The sequence below is a fragment of the Tasmannia lanceolata genome, unplaced genomic scaffold, assembly GCF_043159265.1.
Source record: "Tasmannia lanceolata isolate RefF3 unplaced genomic scaffold, GAP_Taslan_0.1 ptg000006l, whole genome shotgun sequence".
Classification (NCBI taxonomy): Eukaryota; Viridiplantae; Streptophyta; class Magnoliopsida; order Canellales; family Winteraceae; genus Tasmannia; species Tasmannia lanceolata.
The window spans coordinates 45,638,819-45,653,668 of NW_027518683.1; the positions used below are offsets into that span (position 1 = coordinate 45,638,819).

At 38.7% G+C, this 14,850-nt stretch overlaps 1 protein-coding gene across 3 annotated transcripts; it reads left to right on the forward strand.

Moving 5' to 3' along the window:
* The first annotated feature begins 118 nt into the window (after positions 1–118).
* LOC143880364 (uncharacterized) lies at positions 119–13,533 on the forward strand. Of its 3 annotated transcripts, XM_077383282.1 has the most exons (7): positions 119–3,474; positions 8,354–8,442; positions 12,390–12,625; positions 12,710–12,755; positions 12,834–12,909; positions 13,121–13,193; positions 13,297–13,533. In XM_077383282.1, the coding sequence occupies exon 1, from the start codon at positions 128–130 to the stop codon at positions 3,281–3,283; it is 3,156 nt and encodes a 1,051-aa protein (XP_077239397.1). In that variant the 5' UTR covers positions 119–127; the 3' UTR covers positions 3,284–3,474; positions 8,354–8,442; positions 12,390–12,625; positions 12,710–12,755; positions 12,834–12,909; positions 13,121–13,193; positions 13,297–13,533. The 3 variants fall into 3 exon arrangements, with proteins under 3 accessions (XP_077239397.1, XP_077239396.1, XP_077239398.1); XM_077383281.1 differs by lacking the exon at positions 13,297–13,533 and having other exon boundaries at positions 12,834–13,247; XM_077383283.1 differs by lacking the exon at positions 13,297–13,533 and having other exon boundaries at positions 12,534–12,625; positions 12,834–13,247.
* The last annotated feature ends 1,317 nt before the right edge of the window (positions 13,534–14,850 follow it).

The window sequence follows — 14,850 nt, forward strand, 5'->3', positions numbered from 1 at the left end:
CAAATGCCCATCCGGAACTGGAGGAAATTGGTAGGCAAATGGTCTTCCTTTAGCAGTAAAGACATTGGGGGGCATCTTGTCTTCTAAGAGGAATGTAAGTGAGTGGGAAAGCATCTTGACAAGCGAAATGTGGAAGGATGATAAAAGTGATATATTACCCGCTTTAAGATTGAGCTATCGTTACCTGCCAACCAATCAAAAGCAGTGTTTTGCCTACTCTGCCGCATTTCCTAAAGATCATTGGTTTAAGAAGGATGTGTTGGTCCGACAGTGGATGGCTGCGGGCTTCATTCAACCCAAAGGAAGCACTCTCCTAGAAGATATTGGTGCTGAGATATTTGATGATTTATTACTAAAGTCTTTCTTTCAATTTTCTGTTTCAGTGGGGGAGACTACAGAATATGTGATGCATGATCTCATGCATGATCTAGCAGAATCTGTCTCAGGTGATGAATGTTGTAAAATGGAAGACGGTACGCCACGAAGCATCCCTGAAATGGCGCGTCATCTATCATGGACTGACGTCAACGAGGGTTCAATGTCTTTGGAGGCCTTCAAGAAATTTAAGAGACTGCGCACTTTACGACTGAAGGCTCCATCTTCCATTGACAACCAGATTCTTAATGATGCATTGATGGAGTTGAAATGCCTGCGTGTATTGGATTTGAGTTGGTCTAAATTCGACAAGTTGCCGGATTCGATTGTCCATTTGAAACATCTACGCTACCTTGACCTCACTGGCACGGAGATAGATTTGCTGCCGGAATCGATAAGTAGTCTCTGTAATTTGCAAACACTAGGTCTGAGTTCTTGCAACAATCTTAAAGGGTTACCCGATTCGATTGGCCATTTGAAACATCTACGCTACCTTTACCTCACTTGCACGGAGATAGATGGGCTGCCTGAATCAGTAACTAGTCTCTGTAATTTGCAAACACTAGGTCCGAGTTATTGCAAGAATCTTAAAGGGTTACCCGATTCGATTGGCCATTTGAAACATCTACGCTGCCTTGACCTCTCTGGCACGAAGATAGATGGGCTGCCTGAATCAGTAACCAGTCTTTGTAATTTGCAAACACTAGATCTGAGATTTTGCGAGAATCTTAAAGGGTTACCCGATTCGATTGGCCATTTGAAACATCTACGCTACCTTCACCTCACTGACACGGAGATAGATGGGCTGCCGGAATCGATAAGTAGTCTCTGTAATTTGCAAACACTAGGTCTGAGATGTTGCAACAATCTTAAAGGGTTACCCGATTCGATTGGCCATTTGAAACATCTACGCGACCTTGACCTCTCTTACACGAAGATAGATAGGCTGCCTGAATCAGTAACCAGTCTTTGTAATTTGCAAACGCTAGGCCTGGATAGTTGCTGGAGTCTTAAAGGGCTACCCAAAGGTATCACGAATCTAGTTAATCTACGACATATTGCTCTAAGTTGGAACCGGTGGGGCTCGATTTCTGTGCCAGGAATTGGAAAATTAACTTCGCTCCAAACATTGAAGGAATTCAAGGTGTGCAAAGAGAGTGGTTGTCAGATAGGAGAGTTGAAGAACATGAGGAACATTAAAGGAAGACTTGAGATTTCGGGTCTCGAGGACGTGCAAAACATAGAGGAGGCTAAAGAAGCCAATTTGAAAGATAAGAAATACCTTAATGAGTTGAGTTTGAAATGGCACCGATCTGACAGTTCACAAGATGGAAGAGTCAATGATGATGGGGTATTGGAAGGCCTCCAACCCCATGCCAACCTCAAAAAATTACGTATAATATCCTACAGCGGTGTCAGTTTTCCAAGTTGGATGTCACATCTCTCCAATCTGACTTGCCTTACCGTTGAGTATTGTAGAAATTGCGAACATCTCTTTCCTCTTGATTGCCAGCTACCTTCTCTTTGTAAGCTCTACTTAAATAACTGCCCCAAGCTGCAGGTGTTGCCCGCTGACCTTCCTGCCGTCACAGGGTTACATATAAATGGTTACGGAGAATTGAGTGCCCTTCCTAGGCTCCCATCTATTTGTGACTTAGAACTCTATAGTTGTGGCGTGAAGATGCTATTAAGCTTGACAACGCCTTGCCTTACCTCTCTTCAGAGGTTAAGCATAGGACGGTGTGATCAGTTGGAGTGTTTTCTCGAGGAGGTCTCTTTGCAAGATCTAACCTCTCTCCAATGTTTGAAAATCTCTCGTTGTCCACAACTAAAGTCCTTGGGATATGGAGAGGGGGGGCTTCCCACCACGCTCAAATCTCTACAAATTGAGCGTTGTCCTAATCTCAAGTCCATGCCTACTCGGCTGGAAAACCTCACCTCCCTTGTAGAGTTATCCATTGCTACTCAACTCCCGCTTTTCTCGAAAGAGTCAGCACTGCCCATGACAATTCAAGACCTTCAAATGTTTTCATGTGACAATCTCATGTCCTTGCCCAAGGGGATGCAAAGCCTCACCTCTCTCAAAAAATTGGTAATCCGTGAATGTCCTCAACTCCATTCCTTGTTTCCAGATGATGAAAATAATGACTATGGGCTGCCCACCGAGCTCGATACTCTAGAAATCCACACTTGTCCTAATCTCAAGTCCTTGCTCAAGGGGATGCAAAGCCTCACCTCTCTCAAAATATTGGTAATCCGTGAATGTCCTCAACTCCATTCCTTGTTTCCAGATGATGAAAATAATGACTATGGGCTGCCCACCGAGCTCAATACTCTAGAAATCCACACTTGTCCTAATCTCAAGTCCTTGCTCAAGGTGGTGCAAAGTCTCGAAGAATTGGTAATCCGTGAATGTCCTCAACTCCATTCCTTGTTTCTAGATGATGAAAATTGGCTGCCCACCACGCTCATTACTCTAGACATCTCTGCTTTTCTTAACCTCAAGTCCTTGCCCAAGGGGATGCAAAGCCTCGCCTCTCTCCAAAAATTGGTAATCAATAGTTGTCCTCAACTCTTTTCGTTGTTCCCTGATGATAACAACAATGAGTATGGGCTGCCCACAACTCTCGTCCATCTTTCCATCCAACATTGCGAAAATCTCAAGTCCTTACCCAATCGGATGCAAAACCTCACATCCCTTGACTTGTTATTTATTTGGAATTGTCCAGAAATATCATCCTTGCCAGAAGATGGCCTCCCCACTACACTTACAAGTTTGTATATTTTTGGATGTCCTAAATTGACGGAACGATGTCAAAAGAACAGCGACCAAGATTGGCCCAAGATACAACATTGTAACTTGATTACAGATGGCACGTACCGAGAAGCTATTTCGTGGTGTTGGTAGACTGCCATACAATTTTGTGTTGGTAGACTGCCATACAATTTTGGCTAAAATTTGTAGAAGTTTATCCCTGGATGATATTTGGTTTCCATCGTTTGGGACAAAATGCAGGTTCCCTGAGAAAGCCTGCAGAATGCAATATCTGATGCTCATCACCTTATTTGAAAACATGTTCTTGCAATAACAACACTGCAGTAATTTTCATCTCTGGCTAACTAATTGTTCAAGTCTACAAATGTTTTTCTAATTTTGCTACATAATTTTGTGTGAGAATACTCTCACCCCTTTTGTCTGTAATAGCTTACTTCTTTATTCTTTGCCATAGCTAGGTTTAAGACGTGAGAACATGTCGATATCCAAATAGAATTTTTGTTTGTTGGTTGCACTTTGTTATGGCTATCAATTTTAATATGTCCTATTGAATTTCCATGGCTATTTTGCAATTGTCTGTGCTTTATTGGTTTGGAAATCTCCTTGTATGGTCATTTGCAAGTGGAATTGATATGTGCTATAACAATGTTAAAGTCTTTAGAGGAGTAGTGAAAATGAGACACGGTAAGAAACCTATCTTTGGACATTATTTTCTTGGCAGTTGGGTTGTAGTTCTGCTTCAATTCTTTGATGTTTGTATTGTTCATTATGTTTCAATAATTTTTGTTGTTTTTTTGGGAAGTGATATATTTGCCCCTTTTGTTCCTTGGGCAACCCCCTCCCGTGTACTTACTCTACAGGGAGGTGGCCCAGGAAAGAAAAGTGAGTGAATACATCATTTCCCTTTCTTTTTTTTGCTTCTTTACCAGTGATAGACTGATCTATTATACTCGTCCTTCCAAATGTTCAGCTTATGCCTCTCTCTCAACAGTACCTACTTAAGTAGCTGGAGCTTCTGCACAAGGCTTCACCTACCCTGGAGTGTGGCTCCTTCTTCTAAACCTTTTGTTTCTCCTATCAGTACTCTTATTGCTTCTGTTGAGATCACTTGTCCAGTGTTTTCTACTTATGTTCATTTTCTCGAATTTAGACCAAACTTTATACAAAACAATCTATTTAGGGAAATGATATTTCTACGCCGCCTTTTCATCTTTTCCACCCCCTCTTTGGAAAAATCCGGTCACCATCAGCCATAAGCTCTCTCTTTGATATTTTCTAAACAAAAAGGCTGCAGAAGCAGCTAGTTACAAAACAATATCTTGAAGGCTCGTTTGCATAGCAACCCGAAGCCTGTATCACGCACCTTCGGACAGAGGTTCAACACTGTAAAAGAGGCTCTCTATCGACTGACGAGTATCCTCTGAAGACGAACTAGCTGTTTGACCAATTTGTTGTGATCAAACAACCACTTTATGCGAGTTGAAGTTCGTTTCACGTTGAACAAATTTAGTGATGAGTACGATCTCTTTAGTACATGTTGTGGACTCGATTTGATGCACCATCATTTTCCGATCTGCAAGTACTTCTCCAATGTGATGGCCTTCTTCAGTCAAAGAAGGCATCAGCCCTTGGCTCCAGACTCCTTTGAGATATACTATTATGTTGGTTCATCTACTACTTGTGGACGCGGGCAAGGGTGTTGCTGTGCACCCTAATCCGGACAAGTCCGGACAATATGCACCTTGTCCCTCTTATGGTGGTCCTTAGCGTGGCTTACTTCCCACACCACCAGTACATACTACTTTGCAACCTTTTTTCCCAAGTGGTCAGCATCATCCTCACCCTATCTTTCTAGACCTCCAGCTAGCTACCAAATCTTTTGTCATCAGAACGGCACTGCAATTGAGTATTATCGTTGGTCCAACCATGAGTACCAGCAACATCCTAAGATGAGCCTTGCTAACTAGTTAGGACACATTTCTGGTGCAGGACAGGGAAGAGAAATAGGAGAAGAGACAAGAAGAGGAAGAGAAGAATAGGATAAAGAGAAGAAGAAAGGGAAAGAAGAAGCGGAAATTAGAGGGGAGTAATCTAAATATTATTCCAAAAAACTAACATGTTTAATACATGAGACCCCATATATATAAGCAATGGAAATAAAAATCCCTTAAAACTAAGTAATATGGAATAAAATAACATGGTAATAAAATCACTAAAGTTTTATTGGGCAAATATGCAACTTATTGGGCCCCACATGCCTACAATCCTAATCATTTTCCCCTTCTTGGAAAGAACTCGTCCTTGAGTTCTCTACTAGCTTCGTCATCGTGATATACACCTCGAGTTCTCTTTTTTATACCAATTTGGTGCATGCTAGGGAATAGAAAGAGATGAAAGAGGAGAAAAGAGAAGAAGAATAGGAGAAAAGAGAAAAAAAAGAGAAGAAGAAAGGGAAAGAAGGGAGAAGATAAAATTAGAGGGGAGAAATCTCATTCACTATTATTCCTAAAAACCAATGTGTCTAATACTTGAGGTCCCATTTATAGATATATAGGCAATGGAAATAAAAATTCCTAAAAGCTAAATAGCATGGAAATAAAATCACTAAAAGTCCTATTGGGCAAATATGCCATTTATTAGGCCAACAAGCCTATGATCGTCATCAATTTCGCTTACCCGTCTGCCAAAATCTTTCTTGGCAAGGTTTAAATTTCGGTTTCGATTTCAGTTTTGGTTGCCATGGAAACGGAAATGTTTCAGTTTTGGTTGGAAATTTCGGTGGAAATCCCCGTAAAATCACGGAATCATATGGAAATAGATGCAAATGATAGAATTTAAAGATGAAAATTCAGTAAGTTCTAGAATAAGCACAAATACATACTTAGAAACCATCAAATAAGCAAGACAACCATCCGTGATGGTTTTAAATCATTGAACACCTAGTGACATGCACTGTCACACATGTCTGATAATTTAGTACATACCAAATTTCACCGTCACAACTAGAATAAAGATCAAGCTTTGGAAATGGACTGTTATGACAAATATTGCAAATCTGGACAGATCTAAGTTCTGGATAATTTTTGGCAGTTCTGAGATAAAGGTCAAATTCCGAGTTGTGGATTAGGCCTGTTATGGGGGAATTGTTGCAGGCTTAAGAGCTTTTACGTGGACTGTTATGAGCTTTAGAATGGTAAAACTTTAACTACAGTTAATAGGAATAGTGGGGAGTGGTCGATTTAAATATAGGCTAAGGGAATAACATGGGTGTAAGGACGCAGGGTACTGGTCTACCAGTTTATAGGCAAGGTTTTAAATTTCGACCGAAATCCGAAATTTCGGGTTTCGGTTGAGAGCGAAACTGAAATGGGGTAAACTCGAAACATTACACAATTTCGACTGAAATTTCGGGCCGAAATTTAAGGAATATCACCAAAAAATCTTGGATTTAATTAGTATTTAATATTATCCTGAAATTTCGGGGGTAAAATATGACGTTTGATTTCGATACATTTCGTCCGAAATTTCGGGGTTTCGGTGAGGAACGAAACGTATTGTGAAACCGAAATTTAACCTTGTTTACAGGTTGTGCATTCCTAAAGAGTGGACTGTAAAATCACGGTGAGATTACATGATTAATAATAGGCAGTTGGTATGATTAGGTTTAGAGGGAGCAAGGGTTTATTGAGGGTTTTTGGTCTGTGACAGGGTTGGTATGATCTGCTGGGTAACGATTTTTTTTCTCGAGTTGTAACAATTTTGCAGTAGGTAAGTTAATGTATTCTGATATTGTTGGAATCTATAACAGGTTCAGAAAGTTTTACAGGTTCTTAATGATCGTCGATTAAATTCAGGGTTAGATCTTTGAACTGGTGCAAAATATAGGTTGTGCTAGAAATTCTAGGATGGTCAGTAGGCTAAAGAGAAGGGATGGGTGCAGATAAGGGTTACTGTTTTGCAGAAAATGTTATCAATGGACTGTGAGTTATGGGATTTGATTTAGGGTTAGGTCTGCTATGGGGAAGGAGAACTGTATCTAGGATCAAGGGTTATGGGTGAGAGGGTTAAGGTGGTCAACGGATATTTGATTACTTATTACGGGAAGTTAAAGTATTTCTTGTGGTACTTATAATCATGGTTTTAAATTTCGACCGAAACCAAAATTTTCCGAAATTTCATTTTTCGCCATTTACCAAATTTCGGCCCGAAATTTCAATTAAATGGCATTATTTATTAAAAAAAAAGTGTTGCAAAATTTCGGAATTTCGGTCCGGAATTTCAAACCAAATTACCAAATTTCGGATTTGGCCAAAATTTCGGTTTTCGGTGGGGTCCGAAACGGTTACCGAAACCAAAATTTTAAACCATGCTTATAATATAGGTCATGAACTCTCTTTTTTTCCCTATATTTCATATGATCCTTTTATTGAGCTGTTGAAGGCCCATCTAACCATGCAGACAACCATTCAAAACAAAAAACAAAAAACAAAACAAAACCATGCAGACAAAAGCATCTTCTCGGAGGGATTGCGAGGTTCAACTGTTAGACTAAGTGAAATACCTAGATCAAAGTTGTGAAAAAGAAATTGTATTCTATTTACATCTTGCTACAAATGAACCATATGATATTGTGCATAATGAGATAGAGGTATCATATTGGAGATCATGAGATAGAAGTATACTTTAAGGTTTCTTGATGATTGACAGATTTCCCCATTAATAAAATTGGCATTATGAGTTTATGACATCTAAAACTCATAGTTTATCCTCCAGGACTCATTCCTTGTTACAATGCTATCTGTTTACTTGTGTTGTTTAAATAATGTTCCAGTCGGGACAACAGCTGCATTTCTTCTGCAATTATTAATACATAACACTGAACAACAACCCCAACAGGGTAGGATATATAATTTTGGAATTTTTGTACTCTGAAAGTAAGGATAAAGAACAGTTGAAGACAGGGTTTGCCTCATTGAGGGCCTTGAGATCAATATTTCTAAAACTGTGACAAATCTTTGAGGTCATTGATTCAATCCCAGCTTACCTAACGAAAATAAAAACTGTGACTAACATCAGTAAGAAGATCTAGATATTCTGATGCTTAGTAATTCAGTGCGAGATATTTATGCCATACTTAACTTGGAAGGCAAGTGATAGATTTACACCTAACAATTTCTTCTTTTTGTCATGGCTATTTTTCAGGTCTTACTGCCAAAGTTATTGACCAAACAAGAACAATGTCAGATGTCTATGGAGCTTTCTTTGATTTTTCTTGCATGCTGAAGTCCAAGGTATAACATTCCTGCAACTTTAAAGTAGATAGATTATATCATTTCGAACAGAGCTACATTTTCCATTCCTAGCTTATATATGTCCCTCATCTGCTAACTTCTTTGTTGGACATTTATCTTCCTGGCTATTTCACTTTATCTAGCTCCAGTTTCTTATTTGTGGTAATTTTGCAACAAACCACCATCCAGACCACGACCCAAGTTTCCGCAATATTGCATTGAAAACAGTACATGTATCTTTAGTTTATCCCATGCAGTACATATCCAAACCAGTTAACAAACGACTAATAGGATGTAAAAATTAAATTCTTGATCATATTTATTGGTTATCTATTAGCTGGAGAAGCTGAGAATTAGATGCTTTTGTTCAACCTATAACCACAAGAAGAAGTGGGACTTACTCTGTACATGCAGAGTAATCATCTGAGGTAGTAATGTCCAAGAAAATTGGATCCCAATGGACAGATAATGATATGACCAAGATAGTGATATAGAGGTGTAAAGGTTTGAATCATCATTTTTGGAAGACACAGATATGTGCGTAAATGCATATCTAGAAAACCATGTAGAGGGCTAATGTTACAAGTGGTTATAGGCTTATAGCCATGTTTATTTAAGATATCTAAAGAGCTATTGGTACATGCAACTGTTATAAATATGAGAGGTTTGGAAAATTGAAACTTGACTCTGACCTGCTGAACTTCTGGATCCTAGTTGACACGCTACTCGGTTGCATATTCCAACACTATTTACTTACCGGAAAATTGTCATTGGAATTTTTAGGTTTAAGAAAAATAGTTAAAAATTCATGAAAATAAGTTCTCCGAGTAAATCTGTTGACCCTAACACCAAGCCTTTCGAGCCGCCCCCCACCACAACCACACACACACACACACACACACACACAGAGAGAGAGAGAGAGAGAGAGAGAGAGAGAGAGAGAGAGAGAGAGAGAGAGAGAGAGAGGAGTTATCTTTGTTGGTTGTAGCAGTGATCCTTTTTTCCCTCTTGTAAGCAAGGTTTTAAATTTCGGTTTCGTAAGCATTTCGGTCCTCACCGAAATCGAAATTTTTGGCCGAAATTCCGAAATTTCAGGTGAAATCCACGAAACCAATTGAACGGCTATTTTTTCTTGTATTTTATTTCGATCGAATTTCCCCGAAATTTTGGTAATTTCGGCTGAAATTTTGGGATAATATTAAATAAATATCAAAATCCAGATTTTTGGGTGAAATCCCTTAAATTTCAGCCGAAATCTCGGGGAAGATGAAATTTCGATCGAAATTTTTAATACCGTTTCGAGTATAGGCGATTTCGGTTTCGTTCTCGACCGAAACCCAAAATTTCGGATTTCGGTCGAAATTTAAAACCTTGCTTATAAGTCATAACTGACTTCATCTCCTTCCGACACAACTGCAGTGTTTACTCTTACGACTTTTTTTGGGCGTATTCCAGAAAAGAGAGTTTCCTAGTTGCGAACTAGCTTCGGAAGCTAAGTTCTTCTCTCTTCCCAAATTTAGGGAAAGCACGCTTCCTACGCATTTTCTCTTAACTAAGAGTACGCTTCCTATTTAGGTGATTATTTCTTCCTAAAAGAATATTTTCTTCTTTTGATAATGCTAAAGGAGTGTCTTTAAAAAATAATGCATTTAAACTTGAAAAACATCTGATGTTTCAAATGAAAATTATGTTCATCTTTTTCCAAAAACTGAACATTAAATATACATAAATTAAACATGTGAAATTATAAATTCCTAAAACTTGTAATTCTAATTAGTTGCTATCATTGTTTTAAATTTCCACCGAAACCGGCATGGAACGACCGAAATGTTTCCATTTCCATCCCCACCGAAACCAAAACGGCTGAAAAATATAGGCCACAATCGTGAGTGTATTAGTGGTATACTGGTATACTATACTACATCAGTATATATTATTATATAATTTTATTTTTATGAATCGTGTGCAAAATATGTTGCATGTATTATATAATATTTATATGAATTACATGAAAGTTTGGTATGCACTAAATTATCAGACAAACGTGATGGTGCATGTCACGAGGTGTTTGATGTTTTTAAACCATTATGGGTGATTTTCTTATTTATGTGATGGTTTCTAAGTGTGTATTTATGTTTTTTCGACCATTTCCTGAAGTTTCTTCTTTAAATTCTATCATTTGGTTATTTCCATTCATTTATGTGATTTTATAAGATTTCCACCAAAATTTCCAGCTCACACTGAAACATTTCTGTTTTCGTGGTGACCAAAACCGAAACCGAAACTGAATTTTAAAACCTTGGATGCAAAGTCTTTTCGTCAACTTGTAATCTTTACCTATATTAACCATTCCTCCCTAACCTACTACTATCCTACTCTATGTACTTGTTCGCTTCCAATGAGGCTTATTGCATGCTTCATGTTGACTTTCAATGACACATCACACTCATTTTTTCTTTACTTTCCTAGGTGCTTCGTTTGGTTGCACAAAAGCTCAGCAGCCGTCGGAATTTGGTTTGGATTTGGCATGCCATTCCATGTTTGGTTGCCAAAATAGCGTTGGACTCCCTTGGATGTCTCCCATGTAATAATTATTTGTGTGATGATGTGGATTCCTTGTCCCCTCTAAAAGCAAATCCTTAAAGAATTTTGGTTGAATTTTCTAGGGAATGATGCTCTCTCTTTCTCTCTCTCTTCCTTCTCTCTTTCCTCTATTCCTATATTGGTAATGACACCCCTACTTATTCTCCTATTTTCCGAGGATATGCCGGGCAACCAAACACTGCTTCACTATTTTCCGAGGTAATTCTAGACAAATCAAAATGCTTATCTCCTCCCGTTTGACTTCTATTGACTTCATATTCCACTACTTTCCGTGGCACCCTAAGCAACCAAACGGAGCAAAGAACTTTTTGCTTCCCACGTTTTCTCTTTTCTAGAACCCTCGCTTCCCGCTTTTGCTTCTTGCATTCGCTTCCCACTCTGGCAAATATGGGTTAGAGTCGGGTACAATTTTTCTGAAGAACTTGGAAGAAGTTGAGATGACTGAGCTAATTGTGGGAAACTCGCTGCCCTTGGTGTTGTGTGCTGATTTTTTTTGTATGTTCTTTGTGTTTTCTGTTTTTGTAGAACACTTTTTTTAGCATTCTTTTTTTTTCTTGGGGTCAGCTTGTCACCTGGTGTTGCTGCTGTTCTTCTGTTTTCTTTGGCACTTTAGCTGTTGGTATAGCTAAACACAGAACTTAGAGGAAGAAAACGAAGCTTGGTTGAAATCGGTGGTTGTTTTGGGCTGTCCCTATGATGGATTGATGTGGAAGTGGAACATCCTCCTATAATTGGGTAATCGTGCAATGTGGATGTTCACATGCATTTTATTGGATATGACTGGTTTAAGTTCTGGGCCTTATGGCTTGATAGGGATATAAAAATTCTCTTTACAATTGCAGGGAAGATTCTCTTGTCCATCTAATCAAGAGTATTTGAGAATTTTGGCATCGATCTCTCATTTTATGCAAGACGAAAACTTTAGCAGAGTTTGATCGTTTCCGTAGTCTGTGTATGGGATTTGCTTCTGTGCCACTTTTCGTCTCTCTTATACAATAAGAATCTAGTGATGATGTTTTAGCTCTTTTACCACCTTGGCTGTATCTCGCTCTCTTGTTTCCTGTTCTCTTCACAAATTTCATTTATCTATGAGAGCAGTTAAAGATGATTTAATTTTTACAAATAGATATTGATAAATCGAAAACAATTCTCTTATTTTCATGTAATTGTAGTGTTATATGTAATAATAACAGCAGGAAACAACTCATCCATACCGAGATTCTCAAAATTAGGTATTACTATTACATGTTCAATATTCTTCTAATGGTTCATGTCTAGTACTTCTATACGTTCTGACTCATGGTTGAGGCAAAGGAAATTTAAACTCCCAGCAAAAACTCCAGGTGGCCTTCATTATCAATTACGATAGTACTAAAGTTGGTGGAGCTGGTTTGTGTAAAATATATACCAAAAAAATCCAACTGCTGCTTGAGGGGGATGACTAACAATGTCAAACGATGATATGGTTTATGCAATTGCTACTACAGATCGACAAGAATGATCCCAATGCCTTGAAAACAGTGAACCAGATTGAAACAATACAAAAAGCGTGCAGAAACTCTGGATTGCTACATAGGAGGTAAGTCTCTATTTAAATATTTATAATTCTTCTTCATGAGAAATCATTCTTTTTTGTATGAACATGCCTTTTGGGTTTTCCCAGGAGATCATATTTAGCCGAGAACAAACCGACATACAACTCAGTGCTGGTGAGTCCTCATGCCAATTTATCTTCCTTATGGTGTAAACGTAGAATCTCATCTAATTTTCTAGTAATTTGGATGCAGATTATTGCGCTCTTCATTCTGCTATCAATCTTATTTGCGTATCTCTCCATTAAGTGATCGGTCCACTCAGCTCCTGGTAAGACTGTTTTTGTTCACTTTGTGCAAAATTAAGGTAATTTTGAGACCAACAATCAGTTTTGGACTCAAAATCCAAAACAAACAGGGCCTAATGATGGCCCCTCAATTTATTATTTGTGTATTCATCTGATAAAATGATGTTCACAAAATAAGCTTAAAAACCTTTGCACATTTATGGCCTATGAACCAACATCCTGTGACAAAGGCAGCGGTATTCACAATCTATTTGTGTAGAGTGAGCTTCTATGGTGATTCACATTGGAGACTAATTTCTAAAGGCCTGTAAGTGTCTTGGCATTCTCTGTTTAGTATAATTATTCATATAAATTTTAGAAATTGTAGACTCATCAGTTTCATCCTGAATTTGTGTATTTGGTGATGGTAGGCTTTGCTTTCTCTGGCTATCATGTCAGCGTAAATTTGCAGTTCCACAGATTGCATCTCTCCGGTTCAACTATGTATGTAGAAAATATCTTGTGTGTTTTGTGATTTACAGCAGCTTTTAATAATTGAAACGACATTAAGAAGTTCAGGACCTCTTTAAAACACAACATGATCCCCATCTAATTGCTTATTGTTTATCCATGGGAGTACCTCACCTGTTTTGATCTCTCACCCTACATATCAGAATCAACCGAATCAACTCTGCCAAGCTTAAAAAAAATGGACAGAAATCTGATTCTCATACTCTATTTCGAAGGGATATGGAGAGTTGGGCTTTGTGGGTCGTGTTTGTCTAACATGATTTTTTGTTTTTCTCTTCCCCTGCACACAAAAAAAGGGCCAAAAAAAAAAAAAAAAAAAAACCGAAAGAATTTGTTTGGTACCTAACTAATATGCCAATAGCCACAGGACTGATGGAACTGGTTAGGCTAGGTGCTTAAACCACTTAGGATCATAGCATTCCACCACGCACCGCCACCCACGACCCTGGCTCACTCTGTGGCGGCCCAGTCTGTTATGACTTTCACTCTGGTTCTTCTTTTCACAAGTCACCCCTTCCGTTGACAGCCGATGGCTTTTACTCCTGTTGCTTTAGGTAGCTCTTTTCATAGGTCACCCCTTCTGTGATGGCTGTGCTCGAGTCATGGAAGGGGCGACCTGTGAAAGGAGTTATGATACGATATGTACCTAACCAATACGTAATGGAACCCTGGGCGCTTATACCACTTAGGATCATAACAAAATTATGGCAGAGAATGGTAGACGAATGCAACCTAGTGGTGTTTGAGGGCAATAATGGATTTTGTTTTCTGTATAAAACAGGCACAACTAGTTATAATCCTGCTTATAGATGTCTAGGGAGAGCAGCATCAAACAACAGCGTATGCTGTACATCACCAAGAGATAGGCCTATTCATATACATGAGAAAGTTCATCGTTATGAAGCCTGTAATTACAGGTTGTGGTTCAACCATTAGACCAATTGGTGCAGCCAAGAAATAATTATACATACTTTTATATATTAAGTTGCACATTCTTCTCTGAACGTTTGATCTAGTGAGAGTACGAAACAAACGATGTAGTAGTGAAACCTTTAATCGAAATTTCTGTGGAGTCGTTATTGGTATTGTTAACAAATTTCACATGCATGAAAAGAGGATTCTACGTGTAGAATACATTTGAGATGTCAGTGACCAAACCACGTTAGTTGTCTTGTGATGTTCTTATATCACACAGGACCATAGAGTTGATCGCCACCATTGATTACGTTGTTAGATCGCATTACTTGAGTAATGATGAGAAGTTTTCGATCACACGACAGCTAATAAAAGCCATTATGTGGGCCGTAGAGCTGGCTTTACTGTGGTGGGACTCGGTCGACCAAATTTTTATAGTGAAATTTTGAGGTAGACAATGTGGATTTGGCCATCTCTAAGATCTTAAGGGGAGGGAACTTTTGCTGGCTAATAGCAGTGATAAAATTCAAGGCTGTTTG